Source organism: Cricetulus griseus, chromosome 4, assembly GCF_003668045.3.
Source record: "Cricetulus griseus strain 17A/GY chromosome 4, alternate assembly CriGri-PICRH-1.0, whole genome shotgun sequence".
Taxonomy (NCBI): domain Eukaryota; kingdom Metazoa; phylum Chordata; class Mammalia; order Rodentia; family Cricetidae; genus Cricetulus; species Cricetulus griseus.
Window position 1 is genome coordinate 190974374 of NC_048597.1, and position 19712 is coordinate 190994085.

The 19712-nt window shown below is 42.2% G+C and overlaps 1 protein-coding gene and 1 pseudogene across 5 annotated transcripts in view; one reads left to right on the plus strand and one right to left on the minus strand.

The window, feature by feature from the left end:
• The first annotated feature begins 371 nt into the window (after nt 1-371).
• Senp6 (SUMO specific peptidase 6) overlaps nt 372-19712 on the plus strand; it is an 85933-nt gene continuing 66592 nt past the window's right edge. For 2 of the 5 annotated variants that reach the window (XM_027411060.2, XM_027411061.2), the window contains exons 1-3: nt 375-943; nt 16448-16541; nt 18660-18717. In XM_027411060.2, coding sequence (XP_027266861.1) covers nt 892-943; nt 16448-16541; nt 18660-18717 — 204 coding nt within the window. In that variant the 5' untranslated portion in view covers nt 375-891. Of the gene's footprint in view, nt 944-16447; nt 16542-18659; nt 18718-19712 lie in introns of all 5 variants that reach the window. The other 3 variants (XM_027411066.2, XM_035443822.1, XM_027411063.2) reach the window with 3 other exon arrangements.
• On the minus strand, nt 6566-6888 carry LOC118238033 (annotated as a pseudogene).

Sequence of the window (19712 nt, forward strand, 5' to 3'; positions counted from 1 at the left end):
CTCACCAGCAGCAGCAGGCTTGGAAGCGCTCACAGGCCGGCTCTGCCATGGGGCCTTGTGAGGAAGGGGTTTTGTTCGTACCCCGCCTAGGCCGGGCGGACGCCACGCAGGGCCTGCGGGCCGAAAGCCCCCGAGCGGGGTTCGGCCGGTGCCGTGGGGGGGAAACCCAGGCCCGAAGGGAGAGGCGGTGGGGCGGCGGTGGTGGCGGCGGGGCGGGCCGGGAGCCCGCGTGGGGGAGGAGCCGGCGACCGGGCTGCCGTGCAAGACGGCGGAACGCTCGGCGGTGGCGGAGACCCCGCCCGTCACATCGGACAGTCGCCGAGGCTGGGCCTGATGCTCTGACGCTGGGGGCGGGGTGGGCGGGCGCGCGGAGGCGCGGCGGCCACTGCTGGAGCAGCGAGGGGTCGCGGGCGCCTGACGGTCGCGGAGCCCTCGCTCGGCGCGCCGCTGCGGCCATTTTACGGCCCGGGACGCAGGAGGCGTGTGCGCGTTCGCCTCGTCCTCCGTCCCCGGGGCCAGCGGCGGAGCGGAGCTTCTCGGAGGCCGGCGCGGGCGGTGGATGGGGAGTCGGGCGCCGAGGGAAGCCGGACCCGGGAAGCGCCGCCGCCGCCGTCGCCGCCGCTCGCGGGCCCCGGTAGGCGTCTGAGGAGAAGAAGCCCAGGCCGCGGGCCTCACCGCCTCCCCATCCGCCCGAGATAGGCCGGGGCGCCTCGGCCAAGCTTTTGTGTGAGGCCCGATCCGGCCCGGCGGGGAGCGTCGTTCGCGGACGGCCGAGCCCCGAGGCCCGCCAACCTGCGGCTGCTACCCTCCCGCCGCGCGACCCCCATTCCCCGCGAGCACCGCGGCGGTGCCGGCCATGGAGTAAGGAGGAGGCGGCGTGGGAAGAGGAAGATGGCGGCGGGCAAGAGCGGCGGCAGCGCTGGGCAGGCTCATTTTCTGGAAGGTACGTTCGCGGCTCCCTCAGGGGAGGGTGGGTGGCTGGGGGGAATTCGCGACACCGGGGTACCCCGGGCCCTGATACTCAGCTGTGTGCTGCTCCAGGTGGGCCTGGGGCCGCGGAGGTCCTGGCGGTCGATGGCGGGCAGGGAACGCGCCGCGGGCGCGCCGAGTTCGGGTCCGCCCGGGTAAGGGCTCGGGCAGGCCGGCGCGAGGCGGCGCGGTGGCCGTGCAGCGAGCCGAGGCCCGGGGAGGCCTGCGAGGGGCAAGCCCGAGTCTTGGGCTAGACCCCGTCACATATTTTCTATGGTTGCCTAGGGGTTGAGAGGCGGCTGCATTCGGGGTCTTGCTCAGCGTTCGTGGAAAGTTTTCAGGCTGCTAAGCTTGGTTGGAATTGACCGGTCCAAGTAGGCAGGGGAGAGGTAGTTGTCGTTCCACAGCCTTCTGGTTAAAACAGTTCCTAGGCTGGCCGCTGCCATTGGGGTGCAGGTTAGACCCGGCGGAGCCTGGTAAGTCTAATGAGATGTGTTTGGTCGTACTTTGTACAACACAGTTGATATGAAAAACAGAGAATGGGCGTCACAGTGTCAGTTTGGGGGCAGCCAGGGAAGCCGAAAGAGTTGGGGTGTTTCCATTTTTAGTCGCTTATGAGGCAGAGTTAACTATTTTCAGTTGGTCGACTAAGCCGGTTTAAAAGGTATGTTTTGGTTTGGGGTGGTGGTAAATGGGTAACGATACTGGGTTCTGCCTGTGTCTGTATAGGGACCTTCACAATACAACTACATTTAATTAAATTAAGAGTTGTGGGCCGGGAACGTAAATCTTCACACCACTTTAATTTTTCTGGTATAATTGAGTTTATGGATATGTTTAGGAAAATGAGTCTACATTCAGTGCTTGTAAGAATAAGTGCTCTTGCCTGGCAGTGGTGGCACACGCCTTTAATCCCAGCACTAGGGACAGAGGCAGGCAGATCTTTTGAGTTCGAGGCCAGCCTGGACTACAGATCTAGTTCCAGGATAGCCAGGGCTACACAGAGAAACCCTGTCTCAAAAAGCCAAACAAAAGAATAATTACTCTCTGAGTAATTTGAAGTCTCCCCTCCCCCACTCCCAGATGAAATATATCCATGCCATGCTTTAAGAAATGATTTAGAAGAATTGCTGAATTAAAGATATATTTTAAAATTAAGAAAGAACCTTAATGGTAACAAGTTCTGTAGGAGGGCAGCTTAATGCCCTGTTTACTGCTTCACAGAGTAGGTCCTCCATCTAATGAATGGAGACTAAGAGAAGAGCAAAAGTAATTTTCTTTATTCCTTGTACTTGAGAATAGGGAAGTAGGGAAAAGCTTACCTTGCTTTGTTTATATAAAAAGTGATGAAACCTTTCTATGTTTTCCTCACAAGATAAAGAAAGCTTGTATGTTTTCATTCATTTCCTATTCTCCATAGTAGTTTGATCACGGTAGGTAGGTAACCTGCCTACAGGCAGAGAGTGGAGTTTTGCAGGTAGTGCTATGCCTGTTTTTTGTTTGTTTGTTTGTTTGGAAGTTGGAAACTCAATAGATGGATTTCTGATGTTCATATTCACCAGGGATTAGACTTGTAGGCTTTTGTAAACTTTGGGCTTCTGTAGGTTAAAGTCTGAGTGGATAAACACAGGGAGGATAAAACAAGCACAAAGCCATCACTGACAGGTAGATGTGATTGTAGATTGCTTTAGTTTATTCTAACTCCAGTGTAGACCAGGCCAGCCTTGAACTTCTGGAAATCTCCTGCCTCAACTTCTCAAGCACTAGGATTACAGATATGAGGGTTTTTAGGATTTACTATTTATATAACTCCCCCCCCCCCAAGGTTTTTCTGTAGCTTTTGGAACCTGTCCTGGAACTCACCCTGTAAACCAGGCTGGCCTCAAACTCACAGAGATCCGACGTTCTCTGCCTCCCTAGTGCTGGGATCAAAGGTGGGTGCCACCACCGCCCAGCCTTTACAACCGCTTTTTAAACATTTATTTTCTGTGTATGATTCTTTGCCTGCATGTATGTGCAACCTGAACAAGCCTGGTGTCCAAAGAGGTGAAAAAGAAGGCATCCAGTCACCTGGAAGTGGAAGTCTGATGGTTGTGAACTGAATTGGGTCCTCTGCAAAAGCAGTAAGAGGTCTTGACCCACAAACCATCTCTCTAGCCTCTAGGTTTAATATTTTAAAGATCCCTATATTATGCTTTGGTTTTCTCTGACAGTATTTTTGAAAAATGTAGGTTTTTCTTAACTTATCAAACATTTTTAGTAGCCTAGTCTACTTGATTGGAATAAAACAGTGAATGAAATACTCAAAGTCACACCCTCATAGAATGTTTATTTTAATGGAAGAGACTGTCAACCAATAAAAAACAAAACAATGCATTCAGAGCAGTCTTATGCTCAGTTTTTAAAACTTCCATCAGTTTACTGAGGCCTGCTCAAAACTGACATCTGCTCATAATGTCCTGGTGCCACCTGTGCTCACAAATCTGCATCCTTGTACATGGAATACTGTTATTTTCTATGTATTCCTTTCTGCTTTTCAGCCCTATAGAAAGAAAAGCTCTAGTGAGGCAATTATCTTGTAGTTTTACTGTCATATTCTTGTATCTAGAACACATTTGCTATTAACGAATAAACTAATCATTACGATGTGATAAAGGCTATGGAAGAAGTATAGAGAGTAATGATGGAAAAGTTGTTCTTGCCAGGCCATCATGGTGGAGGCCTTTAATCCAAGCACTGGGGAGGCAGAGGCAGGTGGATCTCTGTGAGTTCGAGGCCAACCTGGTCTACAGATCGTGTTCAGGACAGCCAGAGCTACACACAGAAACCCTGTCTCAAAAAACCAAGGAAGAAGAAGAAGAAGAAGGAGGGAGGAAGGAAGGGAGGGTGAGTCTTTAAAGAGGTGATGCCAAGTAAGCACCTTAGTCAGGAGATGCTTCAAAGGAGGTGACACACAAGGGTTCAGAGGTGGTATGTGGTTTCATGGCTTAAAATAAAGGGAGAGAGTGGTAGAAGCTCTGTGGTACAGGATTGTAATTACATCTCATTCCAGGTAGTAGGAAGCCATTGGAGAACTGGGGACAAAAAGTGTCCTAATATAATTTACATATACATATATGTCTGTGGTGCTTGCTCAGTAGTAGAGTGCTTGGCTAGTATCTACAAAGTCTTGGGTTTGATTCCCAGGATGGCATAAAACAGACAGGATAGTGAACACTAGGAAGGTGGAAGCAGGGGAATCAGAAGTTCAAGGTCATCCCTGTGGTGGGATACATGAGACTTTTTTTTCTTTTTTTCTTTTTTGAGGTCATTTTGGCTGCCTTGTCTGCAATAAATTATAGAAGTGCTGCAATAAAAGGGAGATGAATTACAAACAAAACATTGTAGCAATCTTGATAGAAGTGAGCCTGGCTTGAAAATTGGAAAAGGAGAGTCACGAGGTTGAAGACAGTTCAGTATAAAGCTTATACTTTTTTTTTTTTTTCATACAGTATCCACTTAGAATGAGAGTAAAGGAAGACTCCAGTATGAGGTACTGGGAGCGAGTGCCATTTATTGAGACTAAGTGGACTGACAAGGGGAGTGAGGCTCTTTTGTTCCAGTGAATGAATGTTTGATAGCTTTGCTCTAGAATATGTTGTAACTATTCTGTAATAGTTCTGTAAAAGTTCTGTAAACTTTACTTTTAAAGTTTCTGGCTTTTCACGACAGGGTGTCTTTGTAGCTTTGGAGGCTGTCCTGGAACTAGCTCTTGTAATCAGGCTGGTCTCGAACTCACAGAAATCCACCTGCTTCTGCCTCCAGAGTGCTGAGATTAAAGGTGTGCGACACCACTGCACAACCCTATTAAAGAGAATTCTAATTCTGTTGTTTTGTAACTTCTCTACAGAACAGTGGCTATTGGATCTTCTGTGTTGTATACTTGGTTTGGATTTTCTTTTCCACCTTTGTTTCTTTTACTGATGTTCATACACTGATGTCACATACCCCTTTTTACTTGTGATAATTTCAGCAGGTTTGCATGCTGTGTTTAGTCACTGCACTTAGAGGACCATGCGGTTTCCTGAGTCTCCTGAATAGTAAGGAGACTCAATCAAAATCATAATCATAAAATTAAACTGTCATCTACAACAAATGAGTTATTTATGATAAGAATTTTACCTATCAGAGTGCTTTAAAGGGTGAATAGGAGGAGTGGTGGCGAGACAGCTTTCCAGGGAGAGACAGTAAAAATAGAAGGAACAAGGCATGTTTGAGGGAATGAAAACAGTGCCAACAGGAATGGTGCAAGGTGAGGCTGACAGTGACAGTATCAAGCCTGCTTCAAAAAGATCCTTGGTTCCTATGTGGAGACAGCTTTAGCGGGTGGCAGATCATTAGGGAAACCAGTTGGGAGATGACTGCTGTGTTTGGGCAACTACAGCTTGCTTATCCGCTTCCCTTTTGATATTCTCTCTTGTCTGTCTGTGGAACTCTAACAAGTCTGTTCTCTCACATTTGTTTATGTATTGTGGTATTGTGCTTACTTAGAGCTAGTTTGCTTTTTCTTTACCTTTTTTCTGCAGTTTGAATTATTTTTGCTTTTCCTTTCTCCCAGTGTGTGTGTGTGTGTGTGTGTGTGTGTGTGTGTGTGTGTGTGTGTGTGTGTGTGTGAGAGAGAGAGAGAGAGAGAGAGAGAGAGAGAGAGAGAGAGAGAGAGAGAGAGAGAGAACGCTAGTGCTAGCCCGAAAGTGCATGGATTCCTGCCTATGTATGTGGAGGACAGAGGTCAAAGTGCCTTCTGTCACTCTACATCTATACTTTTTTGGAAAGTCTAAAAATGTTTATCTTAATTTATGTGTATGTGCCTGAGTTGTATGTGCACTGCATACATGCCTGAGCCTGCAGAAGTCAGGAGAGAGAGATGGTGAATCCTCTGGAATTGGAGTTACAGAAGATTATTAGCTGTCCTGTGGGTACAGGAGACTGAACCTAGGTCCTTTGCAAGAACAAGTGTTCCTTTCCACTTTAAATGTCTTTCTTTTTCTTTTTTCTTTTTTCTTTTTTCTTTTTTTTTTTTTTTTTTTTTTTTTTTTTTGGTGATGCATGTATGTGCTCCTGTTTATGTGTGCAGATGTGGGCACATACTTGCCTCAGTGTACATGTAGAGGTCAGAGGTCAACTTTGGCTATTAGTTCATTCCTTCTACCTTGTTTAGGACGGAGTCCCTTTTGTTGTTTTCCTGAACTCTGAGAACTTGCCTGCCTGCCTGCCTGCCTGCCTGCCTGCCTTAGAAGAGCTGGGATTTTATTTTATTTTTGGTTTTTTGAGACAGGGTTTCTCTGTGTAGCTTTGGAGCCTATCCTGGCACTCGCTCTGGAGACCAGGCTGGCCTCAAACTCACAGAGATCGGCCTGCCTCTGCCTCCCGAGTGATGGGATTAAAGGCGTGTGCCACCAACGCCTGGCCGGAGCTGGGATTTTATAGCATTGGTTTTATGTGGTTCTGGAAATTGGAACAGTTTCTCATGCTGGCCTATGAAGTGCTTCACCCACTGAGCCATATCCCCAGCCCTCTGCCTTATTTATTTATTTTAATGACCCAAGTATTTATTTGTTCATTTCTTGCATTTAAAGTACTCTTTGATAATATCCTTAGCTTGAGATTCTTTGTTATAGATAGTCCTTAACCATTACACAACTGCATCCAACCACTTCCCATTCCTTGTCATCAACGTTAATTAGATTGATTATTCTTAACACAAAAAGTGCTTCAGCCAACTTGACATACATTAAGATAGGCTTAGGGTTTGTCCAAACATGTGGCAGCTTCACAAATTCCACATGCTAAGCCATTATGGATGAGGGAGTTCTTTATAATCTCTTGTAAAGTAGTAGTAATGTCCATTAAGCCTCCAGCAGCAATGCCTTCCTGGACCATTGTTGTTTGGGAAGCTGAATCTTGGATGCACCTGAGCCTCAGCACCAGGGGAAAAAACCCACTTTAGTTTTCAATACAGAATCTCTCACTGAACCTGGAGCTTGTGATTCAGCTAGACTGGCTGACTTGGCAAACCCCCTCTGGGATCCTCCTGTTTCTTCCTTCCAGTGATGAGCATATAGGCATGTGCTGTTACATGCAGAATTACTGGTTTCTAATTTAATTGATTTGTAGCTACAGAACATCCTTTACATAATTTTAATTAAAAAATTCTTGAGACTTATTTTATCCCGCATAATATATTCTGTCTTGGAGAATATACTTGAAAAATTATGTATGTTTTGTAACAGTTGAATGTTCATGTTCTCTAAATGTCGGGTACATTTAGAGAGTAAGTAGATGGTGGTTAAGTCCTCCTTTTTTGCACTGGCCTTAAACTCTCTGTGGAAGATGACCTTGAACTTTTGATCCTCCTGCCTCCACATGCTGTATACAATCACCATACCTAGTCTATGTGGTGTTAGGAGTTAAACCCAGCATTTCCTCCATGGTAACTAAATAGTCTATCAACTGAGCTTCATCCCACCCTGCACCTGGCATTTTATGTGGGAGAGACACCTGAACTCCTGGTATTCATGCTTTTGCAGCAAGCCCAGTTGTTTCTGTCTTTTATATAATTTTTATATCATCACTTAATAGCTGCCTTGGTTATAAGATTGAATGTTGTGCTGTAACATCTCTTATGTTCAGTTTTGCTTAATAGTGACCCTAAGGTTCAAGAGTAGTGATGCTTTTGGTCTGAGTGTGCTACAAAAGAGAAAAGGTTCTTTAGTTACTAAGAGAGAAAAACAACAGTACGAATACAAAAATTGAAGACAGTTTTGTTGGCAGTTCAGACTAAGTTCTAGCAACAGTGCATGATACGTATTTAATCAACTTGAAAAAGGCATTAAGTTACAGGGTTTGTGTCCACTGGGGTCTGAACATGGTAGATAAGTGAACGACTGCTACTTTTCTCAAAACTAAAAGGGATAGATTTTATGAAATCCAAGTTTGCAGATTCTGTTATGAATTACAAAGTAAAACAAAGCAGGGCTAGGGATGTAGACTAGTGATAGAATTGCCTACCTAGCATGTATGAAAGGGGTGTTCCAGCCCTAGCACAGGGGAGGCGGAGTACATGGATAAATAAAATAAAGTGACATATCAAGCCATTAGACTTACTTTGATCAAATACTGATAGAGGATTTTCTGAAACTAGGCAAAGGAAAGTAAAAACAGAAATGAATAGTAGCTGGGTTATCATAAGGGAGAAAATCTTGTGCATTTTGTGGCTATAGAGAAGTCTAATTTTGTGTTACTGTTATGGATATGTTCCGAGGTTTAATCTTCAAGTACTGCCCTGTTTTCTTTACTAAAAGGTAAACATTTACATAGATCTGGGAATTTTCGGAAGTATCAGCTGGGTAATTTTTGGGGAGGCTTCAATGAAACAATTGTAGGGCTGATTCTGCCCTGGCTTGGCTACTCTGATTCCAGGTTGGTTTCATTCTGACGTCTGGCTGGCTGGCCTCCTCCCTCTCCATGCAGTCTCTAGATATCATTGGGTGGTTAGCAGCATCTGCAGCAGTGGGCTTAGACTTGCATGGGGAGCCAGGGGCTCCACAGAAAGTGCCTTTTGAATCTTGATAGTTCTGAGAGCAAGACAGCACCATCTCCTATTGCTATTGTTTTTTAAGGTTTCAGTCTTTTTTTTTTTTTTAACACCCCATCTCCCCCAACTAGGATCTTGCCATGTATATAGATAGCCCTGCCTGGCCAGAAATTTACTGTATAGCCTAGGTTGGTTTTGAACTCATGACAATCCTTTTGCCTCAGCTTCCTGACTTCTGGATTATATATAGTTTTGTCCCTTTGTACCTGGAACACATTTCTTTTTTTCTTTTTTCTTCCCCATCTTTCTTTTTGTTTGTTTGTTTTTGGTTTTTTTGAGACAGGGTTTCTCTGTGGCTTTGGAGGCTGTCCTGGAACTAATTCTTGTAGACCAGGCTGGTCTCAAATCCAGAGATCCACCTGCCTCTACCTCCTTAGTGCTGGAATTAAAGGCATGTGCCACCACCACCCGGCTTGTTTCTTTCTTTCCTTTTTTTTCTTTTTTTTTTTTTTTAGATTTATTTTTATGTATACAGTGCATGCCAGAAGAGGGCACCAGATCACATTACAGATAGTTGTGAGCCACCATGTGGTTGCTGGGAATTGAACTCAGAACCTCTGAAGAACAGTCAATGCTCTTAACCCCTGAGTCATCTCTCCAGCCCTCTTTTTGGTTTTTTAAGACAGAGTTTCACTGTGTTAATTTGGCTGGCCTGGAACTCTGTATGTAGAGCAGGCTGGCCTTGAACTCACAGAGATCTGATTGCTTCTGCCTCTGGAATGCTGGGATTAAAGGCATTGGCCATGACCGCCTGGCCATTTCTTTATTCTTTATGTATCCATCACTGAGCTACAGACATACACATATGTACACATATATACGTATGCATTCTTTTGTTTTGTTTTGTTTTGTTTTGTTTTTTCGAGACAGGGTTTCTCTGTGTAGCTTTGGAGCCTATCCTGGCACTTCTCTGGAGACCAGGCTGGCCTCGAACTCACAGAGATCCGCCTGCCTCTGCCTCCCAAGGCTGGGATTAAATGCGTGCACCACCAACACCCGGCTACGTATGCATTCTTATATAAACAATATCCACACTTATGCAATTGTTCCCCCCCCCTTTTTTTTTTGAGACAGGGTTTCACTGCATAGCTGTGACCAGCCTGAAACTGAAAACTGAAACTCAGATCACCTGCCTTTACTTCCTGAGTAAAGGAGTAAAGCTGGGAGTGAAGGTGTGTGGTACCATACCTGGCAGCTTAATTAAGCATTTTCTAGTAAAAAGCAAGCCAGATTCGGCTGCATCATAGTTTCTCACATCTGACCTATTGTATGCTCAGTGGAATGACTAGATGCAAATTCAACTTCACTATCCAAATTGGTATCAGAAATCATGTCAGCAGAACTTAAGTTTTCCTTTTTCTAGATATCATCATCCTCTTCCTACTGTTTGATTTAGTTTTGTCCTCTGATTGGGTGCCATTTGTGACTTGGAAGTTACAGTACTTTATACCAAGGCTGAATATCTTTACAATTGTATAAAAAATGTTTATTCAAGGTTCAAAATTACTGTGTTCTAAGCTAGTGCTAGAAAATTGTCATAGTTAGCTTTAGTTGTAAACTTGGTGTATCTGGGAGGAGGGAACCTCAATTGAAGAATTGTGTCTATCAGATTAGACATTTTCTTAATTGCTGATTGATGGAGAAGAGGTCAACCCACTGTGGGCAGTGCCATCAGGAGGCATGTGGGTCTGTATTGTATCACTGAGCAAGCTGAGCAAGCCATGAAGAGTAAGCCAGTAAGCAGCAGTATTTCTCCTTGGTCTCTGCTTCAGTTCTTGCCTTCAGAGTTCTGCTTGAATTTCTACCTTCCCTTCCCTCAGTGATGGACTGTAACCTGTAAGCCAAATAAACCATTTCCTTCCCTGAGTTGCTTTTTTTTGGTAATGTTTATCACAGCAACAGGAGGCTAATTAAAACAGACTTCTGCTTTAAGATTCATTTCAGTTTTAAGTGTGTGTGTGTGTGTGTGTGTATCTATGTTTGTTTGTCTGTGGTAGAGGGTTCTGTCTTGTTTGTCTTGTTTGGTGGTGGTGATGCAGGTGCATATAAGTTCAGATGCCTATGAAGGCCAGAAGCTTTGTGTCCTTTACAGTTGGAGTCCCAGGTACTTTGGAGCTGTCCCATGTGGGTAGAGGGAACCACACCTGCACTTAATCATCAAGTCATTTCTCCAGCTCCAGTGTCTGTATTCTATATGTTTACAATGCATTTTCTATTCTGGAGAGTAATCTTTGGTTGAATTCTTTAGATTGAACATGTTCTACTAAAATTTGTTCTAATATTTTTATTTTTGAGGTTATAATATAATCACACCATTTCCCCTTCTATTTCTTTCCTCCAAATCATCTCATGTAACTCCCTTGCCCTCTTTCAGATTCAACTAATTAGTTCCTACCTATCATTAAAATCTTATCTTTTGTTTCTTTAAAGTGTGTGTGTGTGTGTGTGTGTGTGTGTGTGTGTGTGTGTGTGTGTGTGTGTGTTAATGTGGTTGGGGAATGCTCAGAGGCTGGAAGAGGATGTTGGGTCCTCTTAAGTAATGTGGTTGTGAACCAGCTGAAGTGGCTGCTGGGAACCCAACTCAAGTCCTCTAGAAGAGCAATCTCTTTAGCCCCCTTTTGCTATTTTTGCTGCTTCTTTTCTGGCTTTTTTTGTTTGTTTGTTTGGTTGGTTGTTTTTTTTTTTTTTTCTGTTTTTCGAGACAGGGTTTCTCTGGCTTTGGAGGCTGTCCTGGAACTAGCTCTGGAGACCAGGCTGACCTGGAACTCACAGAGATCCGCCTGCCGCTGCCTCCCAAGTGCTGGGATTAAAGGTGTTCGCCAGTGCCCTGCTTTTGTTGCTTCTTTTATTCACTATTATCACCTCTCTCTTTTCCTCCTTACATCATTGTCATTTTTTGGAGAATATAGAAGAAAATATGTATGTATTGAGCAGGAGAGATAGCTTAGTGTTAGAGTACTTATCTAACATGCACAAGGTCCAAGGTTTGATTCCCACCTCTGGAAGAATCTTTATTTCTTCTTTTAAGAGAATAACAAAACAACCTCGTTATCTAATGGAAATCTTTTCTTAACCATTTTCTTTTTTTAACCCTAATTTTACTGGAGTACAGTGGTTATAATTTTCTACTGATAATTAGTCGTGTTACTCATAACACTGTTGGCATGTAAATACTTTTGAGGATTTTAAGTTTCTGCTTAACATTTATGAAGCCCTGAGTTTCTTCCCCAGCACCACATAAACTGGGCACATTGCTGCATATCTGCAATGCCAACACTGGAAGTGGAGATTGTAGGATCAGAAGTTCAAGGTAATTCACAGCTACCTTGAGAGTTTGAAGCAGCATAGGCTACAATGAGGCCCTGTCTTGAAAAAGAAGTACTTTAAAGGGCTTTATTTTGTCTCACAGTCTGGGAGGTTCCATCATGTTCAGTAAGGCATGGAAGCAGGAGCAGGAGGCTGGTTGATCTGTGGTCAGGAAGCAGTGATGAGCAGGAAGTGGGGCTTGGCTGTGCAACCTCAAGATCTGCCCTTAGTGACCCACTTCCTCCAGCAAATCCATACACAGCAGGTCTATAACCTTTCCAAACAGTGCCAAAGAGCTAGGAACCAAGTATGCAAGCACAGGAGCCCATAGAGGGACATTTTCATTCAAATCACAGTAATTTTCAACCTAGACTTCACTTTCACAACTTCACATAGGCAAGGACTCTGAACCTACCTCACATTTGTGTGGCTTTTATGGCTCTCTGGAACCATGGAGGTAGACTGCATGACCCACTCATTCATAAGTCTTTGAAAGCATGCCTGAAAAATCGTGAACAGAACTGCATAAACAGAACATGGACAATGGCAAGTTCTGCTGCCAGCTTCAGCTGGCCCCTGGCCCCTTTGGACCATGATTGTGTTAGCCTCTGTATACTCTCCAGGCTGACCCTAGCAAAAACACATCTCTAGGTGGTTGGTTCCTTTTCAGCTGTATTCTGAGTTCAGGCTCTCTGATAAATTTTGTGTTTTCACAATGTGGAGATCTTGTACCTCGGGCCCCTTTGCTATTATCTCATGCAGAGCAAGAAGTTTCCCATGAACACTAGCCACCTTTCAGTATGGGCTCCATATTTAAACTTGCACTTTTTTTTGAGAGAGAGAGAGGTGGGGGCAGGGGAGGGAGAGGAGAGAGAGAGAGAGAGAGAGAGAGAGAGAGAGAGAGAGAGAGAGAGAGAGATGCACAGAGACTGGCAAAGTGACTCTCTTTAGGCCTTACTGCATAGAATTGGCTAACTTGGAACTGACTTTGTAGACCTACATGGCATCATATTCACAGGGATCCCCTCCTACCCCAGCCTGTATCATCATGCCTACTTCCTTTGGTCTCTCTGTGCAAAAGTTCTGATTAGGTATTTTATAGAATTGGGGGCTTGTCTGATTGTTGTATGCTATGAATAAGACACATCACTATTGATGGAACTTTCCACCCTTAAGTGGAGAGGTGTGTGTTGGATTTCTCTACTGTCCATTTCCTTTTTGGTTTTTTTCCAGACAGGGTTTCTCTATGCAGCTCTGGCCGTCCTGAAACTTACTCTGTATACCAGACTGGCCTCAACTCAGAGATCTGCCTGCTTCTGCCTCCTGAGTGCTGGGGTTGAAGGCCTGTGCCACACCTGGCTCTCTCCTTTCTAAATCCTCTATCTATCTATCTATCTATCTATCTATCTCTAAAGAAGTTCTTTCAGGGTATGTACATAACATTACTTGAAATATTTTCTTTTTTGTTTGTTTTTTTCGAGACAGGGTTTCTCTGTATTGCTTTGGAGGTTGTCCTGGAACTCACTCTGTAGACCAGGCTGGCCTCAAACTCAGAGATCTGTCTGCCTCTGCCTCCCGAGTGCTAGGATTAAAGGCGTGGGCCACCAACACATATTTGCTAAGGAAAATGTGTTCTTTATTTGATAGATTATGTCTAACCAGTTCTATAGTTTGTGGTTTTTTTCTTACTTATGTATTTGTATATGTGTATGTGTCTGTATGCTCCTGTGTATGCACGAGGAGATCCGAAAAGGGTAGTGGAGGTCTCCTTTATTACTCTTCATCTATTCTTTTTGGGGACAGGTCTCTGCCTGAGCCTTGGGTTTGCATTTTCTCAGCTATTTTAGAATAGTAAACCCCAACAATGCTGTTTCTGCCCATTTAAGAATTTGGGGTGACAGGTGTGTCAAGGATGCCCGCCTTGTTACATGGATGCAGAGATCCAAATTCTGGCCCTCAGCAAGCACCTTTAACCACCTTCCCTCCAGCCTCTGGTTTGTTAAACTTGGAGTATTCATTATTTTGAGTCTTCACTGATGTTCTCAATAGTGACTGAGTGTTGCCATGTTGTCCTCTTAGTTTGGATAGTTCATTCACAAAACTGTATGATGTAAGAGTCTCTGATGGCCAGTTTTTGAGTGTTTCATTTGACTGGCACTCTAGGTTAGTTTGGCTTTTAGCTTTGGTGCTCCAGTTGTACTTTTCTTTTGTACTTGATGAGTGTCCCAGTTTAGTTTCTGATTGCTGTTATAAAATACCATGGTAAAAGTAGCTTAGGAGAAAAAGGGTTTAATTTAGCTCACAAAATTACAGTCTAGCATTGCTTGAAGTCAGGGAATCAGGAACTTGAAACACCTAGTCACATCCAGTGACTAGAAAGTGAATGAATCATGCATATGTTCAGCTTGCTTTTTCTACTCTTACATAGTACAGAACCCCAAAACAGGGACTAGCACAATCAAGGCAATTCTCCACATATGCCATAGGCTAATCTAGATAACCCCTCACTGAAGCTGTAACCCCACATAATTCTAGGGTCTATTAGCTTGATAACTAAAACTAGTAAGGTAGTCAGATCCCACAGGCCAACTTCTAAAGAAGGTAGCATACTGTGGATGTCTAGTTGCAGTGCTTCTTCTAAACACTGATGGTCTTTGTCAACTCAGGTGTCAGAGACCAAAAAGGAAGCTGTTTTAATTATAGACTTCTGTACACATAGATTTTATATCAACTCTTAGTAATTGAGGGTTCATGATTAAGAACACTCTGCTTAGTTTCTTAGGGTGCCTTTACAAAAACTTTCCCTTTTTCTTTCCTGTCTTTCTTTTGGATGCTGGCCAGAGAGTAAGCATGCTTTTTCTGGAACTTTGTAGTTTCTTATCCTTTCTCTAAAGTCTGCCTCCCCACTATTTGGCTGCTTTTTGCCATTGGCTGTTCTACATGTTGGCTTAACTCAAAAAACATAGCTTTTCCCCCTTGTCTCATTTGTCTTCTCTGGGAAGATGCTAAGATTTACAGGTTGCCTGCCTTTAAAAGAAAGCAAAAAAACAAAACAAAAACAAAAACAAAAAAAGTCTAAGGACTGGAGAGATGGCTCAGTGATTAAGAGCTTCAATTGCTCTTCCAGAGGACCTCTGTTCAATTCCTAGTACCCACATGGCAGCTCACAACTGTCTATAACTCCAAGATTTGACACCCTCACACAGACATCCATGCAGACAAAACACCAATGCACATAAAAATAAATAATTAAAATAATTAGAAATGCTCTAATAAATTTATCCTTAAGTTAAACAAAAAGAAAAAAATCTGAATTTTGGGGAGATACAAACATTTAGATAGATGGATGCCTAGCCTTTTGACATTGTGAGCTGAAATTGTTACCTACAGAGGTTATGCTTAAGACATGAAATTAAGTAACTTTTTTTTTTTTAACAAAAAATAATCTCATAATGTTTTAAGTAAGTTTACAATTTTGTGTTGGGCTGCATTCAGGCTGTCTTGGACTGCAACTAGTGGTGGGATACACCTAGAGGGTACACTATATTTTCCCTTTGTTTATTTATGTTTTATGGTGCTGGAGATTGAAGCCAGTGTCTGGAGCATGGTGGGCAAGCACTGTCACCGAGTTTCTGCTTGCCCACTGGGACTTGTAGATAGATACATTTTGTCCTCCATAATTCAAGTGACAAGTCCAGATCCAAGGGTAAGGTCATCACTAGTTGCATTTTTCTTTTTCCTGCCCTTTGGGTCAGTCTGACCTCTTGTAACACTGACCCTAACTTAATCCCAAATTCTAGGAAGTTAGACTTTTGTCATGTGGCTCCAAGACAGATCTAGCTTTGACCCTCATTCATTCATTTCACCCTTCCCGCTTTGTTCTCTATTTCCTAATAACGTCTAGAGCTTTCTGGTTATCACATTAACTACATTGCCAACACACAAAATCTTGCTTTGTTTTTCTTCTGTTAAAAGGCAGAGGTGAGCCGGGCTATGGTGGTGCACGCCTTCAATCCCAGCGTTTGGGAGGCATAGGCAGGCGGATCTCTGTGAGTTCAAGGCCAGCCTGGTCTACAGATCGAGTTCCAGGGCTGTTACCCAAAGAAACCCTGTCTCAAAAAACCAAAATAAATAAATAAAATAAAAATTTTAAAAAGGCAGAGGTGATTGGGTTTAATGAAAATGTTAGTGGTCTGGATGATCACTCATGAATAAAGCAAGCAAACTAAATTAGAGGGACTAATTCCTGGAATCAGTGATCAAAGATTAATTTCATGTATTTCATATAAACATGCATGCCCCTTCCCATTTTATTTTGTTTTAGCAATTTAAATTTCTGTAGTTGACACACATCTCATTAGAAAACCAACTTTTAATGTGCCCCCCCCCAGGAAGTAAGATGCTTAACAGAAAATAGTTTAAAAAATAAAAAGGCATCAAGATTTAAAAAATTTAGAACAGGGTTTGGGGAATACTCAAATTTCTTTTACATTCAACAGTTACATTAATGAATATTCATTTCAATTTGTTTTATTTCAGCTTTGGCTAGATCAGAATCTAAGAGAGATGGAGGTTTTAAAAATAATTGGAGCTTTGATCATGAAGAAGAAAGTGAAGGAGATGCAGATAAAGAGTAAGGCTATTTCCCTCTGATACTTTTTAAGAATGAAACTTTTCAGTAGAAAATCAATTTATACTTTGTGTAAAGTTTTTTTTTAAATATCTTTTCAGTAAGAAAAGATAAAATAGTATTTCATTGGTGAATAATTTGCTTAAATTTTTTAGTCTTTATAATGTATGTGTATTTAATACATGTTTTCTAATGAAAAATGACTAGACAACAGTTTTCAAACTAAAGTAACCTTGGCTCCCCTCTTTTTAAAAGGCAGCCTTTCTGGAAAGAATGTGAAAAGCCACAGTTTTTCAAGCTTCTGAATTTTGTATGAAAGATTAAGTCTCCCGTTGTCTTTGTTTTCTCTTTGTGATCCTATAATCACCACATTGGTCTTTGATCAGATTTCCACCAGGGGAAGCAGCACCAGTCTAGATGTCCAGACAGAAGTAAGAGCAGTCTCGTTCTTTGTCACTGTGCTTGGAAGCAGGGCCTTTACAAAGAAAGTGCTCTTCAACAGTGTACTTCCATGGCCTTCAATAAGAGTTACAATAGTACTTTCGAGTACTGTGATAATCATGTTGCAAATTCAATACTATTTTTAACTTATTGGTTTACTGACTTCCTTTTCACTGGCCAGAAGAAATAAGTTCAGAGACATGTAAATACACAAAATTTTGGCAGAGGTATAAATATATTTATATTTATTTATTGACTTTTTTTCTTTTTTGTGGAAAGGGTTTCTCTGTATAACAGCCCTGGCTGTCCTGGAACTTACTCTGTAGATCAGGCTGACCTTAAATCCATAGAGATCCACCTGCCTCTGTCTTCCATGTGCTGGGGTTAAAGTTGTGTGCCACTATACCTGGCTAGAAATATATTTTTAGAAATTTTGTTTTCCTAGTTTTTTGGGAGAGGGTCTCACTCTATATATAGCCCAGGCTAGCCTATAACTCACTGTAGAGCTCAGCGGCCTTGAACTTGTAGCTGTCCTTCTTTTGCTTCTTTAGTGCTGGAATTGTAGATGTCCTTCACTACACCCAGCATTTTAAAAAACAGTCTTTGCACAAGTTGTTATTTAGAAGTATGTTGCCTGAGTACTTGAGGTATTTCACATCCATTATTTTAGTAGTTTATTTCAAAGAGAACTTTGAACTGATAAATTTATTTCAATGTTTTGTGATCATTCTGCCCTTTTTATTTCTGATTATTCAAAAAAAAATTTTCCCAGTAGATATTTGGTATTAATATAGTTTTGAAAACATAGGACGAAATATGAAATTGCAACAAAGATATTTTAACCTTCTAGATATTTTAATACAATTTTTGGAAGAGAATTTTTGTATTAACAATGTTGATATATAACACAGTAATAAAGTAAAACATTGATGTTTTTATTACAAATAGCTTGAAGTTTACTGTATATAGCAGAATTATCTAAAAGATATATTTGATTTCTGTTCTGAGAGATTTCCCACAATTGTCTTTTTAAAATAATCTATTAAGGTGCCATCCTGTGCATCTCATGCATGGATTGCATACTGCAGTTTATTGTGTTCCTCAGGGATTTCAATTTTTTGATCATGTTGAGGTTGCTGGTGAGCTGTTAATGTAGTAACATGATGGCCATTGGTTGTGAGTGAAAGGGTGGTGTTGTCTGTGACTGTCATTGTGCCAATACCATTGGAATCCCTTTCTTCTCCTTAGCTAATAATTTTTCTTTCCTTAATGGTGCTCTGATTTGATAACTTCTCTGTTCTCTAAATGTCAATTGAAGACAGAAAAGGAGAGGATAACTAAATAGACAATCTATAGCCTGAGAAACAAGATCATATGTTCATTTAAAGGAGGGGTCAACAGGTTGTCTTTTTTGTTTACTGCCTAGATTTGTTAATAATTGTGTTGAAAAGCAGCCAGCTCTATAAAGGTTGTGGCTATTTTCATGCTGCCATGGCAGCGATGTAACAGAGAACGTGTATATATAGTTACTATATGGGAAGCCTAAAATGTTTGACTGCCTGAGACTTTGCAGAAAAGTTTGCTAATTCCCCCAGTTAATGAGCAGTGAAAATAAAGCTGATGCATTACTGTGTGGACTGTAACTGTTGCTTAAGGTTTCTTCCTTTATTTTCTGTATAGCGGGGCAAATCTACTAAGTGTAGAAGATGAGGATTCTGAAACCTCAAAAGGAAAAAAGGCAAGTGTTGCTCTAAAATAATTCTTTTCTTTTGTGTGTGTACCAAAAAAAGTTTTCTGGACATGGTAGTCTGTTTCTTGTAATCCTGGCACTAAGAAGTTAATGAAGGGAGGCTAGCCACAAGTTCCAGGCCATGGTCTATATAGAGAGTTCAGGCCAGTGAGGCTACAGCGTGAGGCTGTGTCATTTTAAAGAAAAAGATTTATATTCTCTTTACTGTAAGTCCCAGTTCTCCCATTCCCGACTCCAGACACAAATAGTTCTAAATTTTTGTTTATCTCTAGAAATGTGTCTTAGTTGGGCAAAGAAAACATGGATATTAAAAAATAGCTAAATCAACTTAATAGTGGAGGAAGATTGGTTTTGGGTCAAGATTGTTTTTGTCTATTATTGCTTGGGCCTGTAACAACATGTGGAAGCATACCTATGGTTTATGAAGCTTCTCATCCCCTGGCTTCTAGGAAGCAGAACAGGAGTGGGGGCAGACATCCCTGTAGCACCCCACACCCTGTTCCCTCATGTAGCTGGCAGTGTACTTTCTATACCTGGTTTTCTAGTCTTGCTTTCACTGGGAATTTCTGAAGGCCATCTGTAAGAGTCCATAGAAAATAGTCCTGGGACTGGGGAGATGGCACAGTGGGTGGTGTTTGCTTCACGAACATGAGGGCCAGAGTTGGGATCTTCAGGGCTTTGCTCATACCAAGCAAACACTATAAACCGAGCCTCATCTTCCTCCATACCTCAGTAGTATTTGGCTTGTATTATTTAGAAAACTGACTTGGGCCAAAAATGTTATGTTGATTTTTATGAACAGGAATGTTCTAACCTGTGAGATAATCATCCATAAAAAGCTCAGTTTATACTTGTTACTGCTATATTTCCCACTCCTCAGTAATTTGATATGCCACTGACTAAGACCATAAATATTAAAAATTACTAGGAGAAAAGTAGATATGACAGATATCTAAAATAGTAAAATACTGTTTATGTTGCTT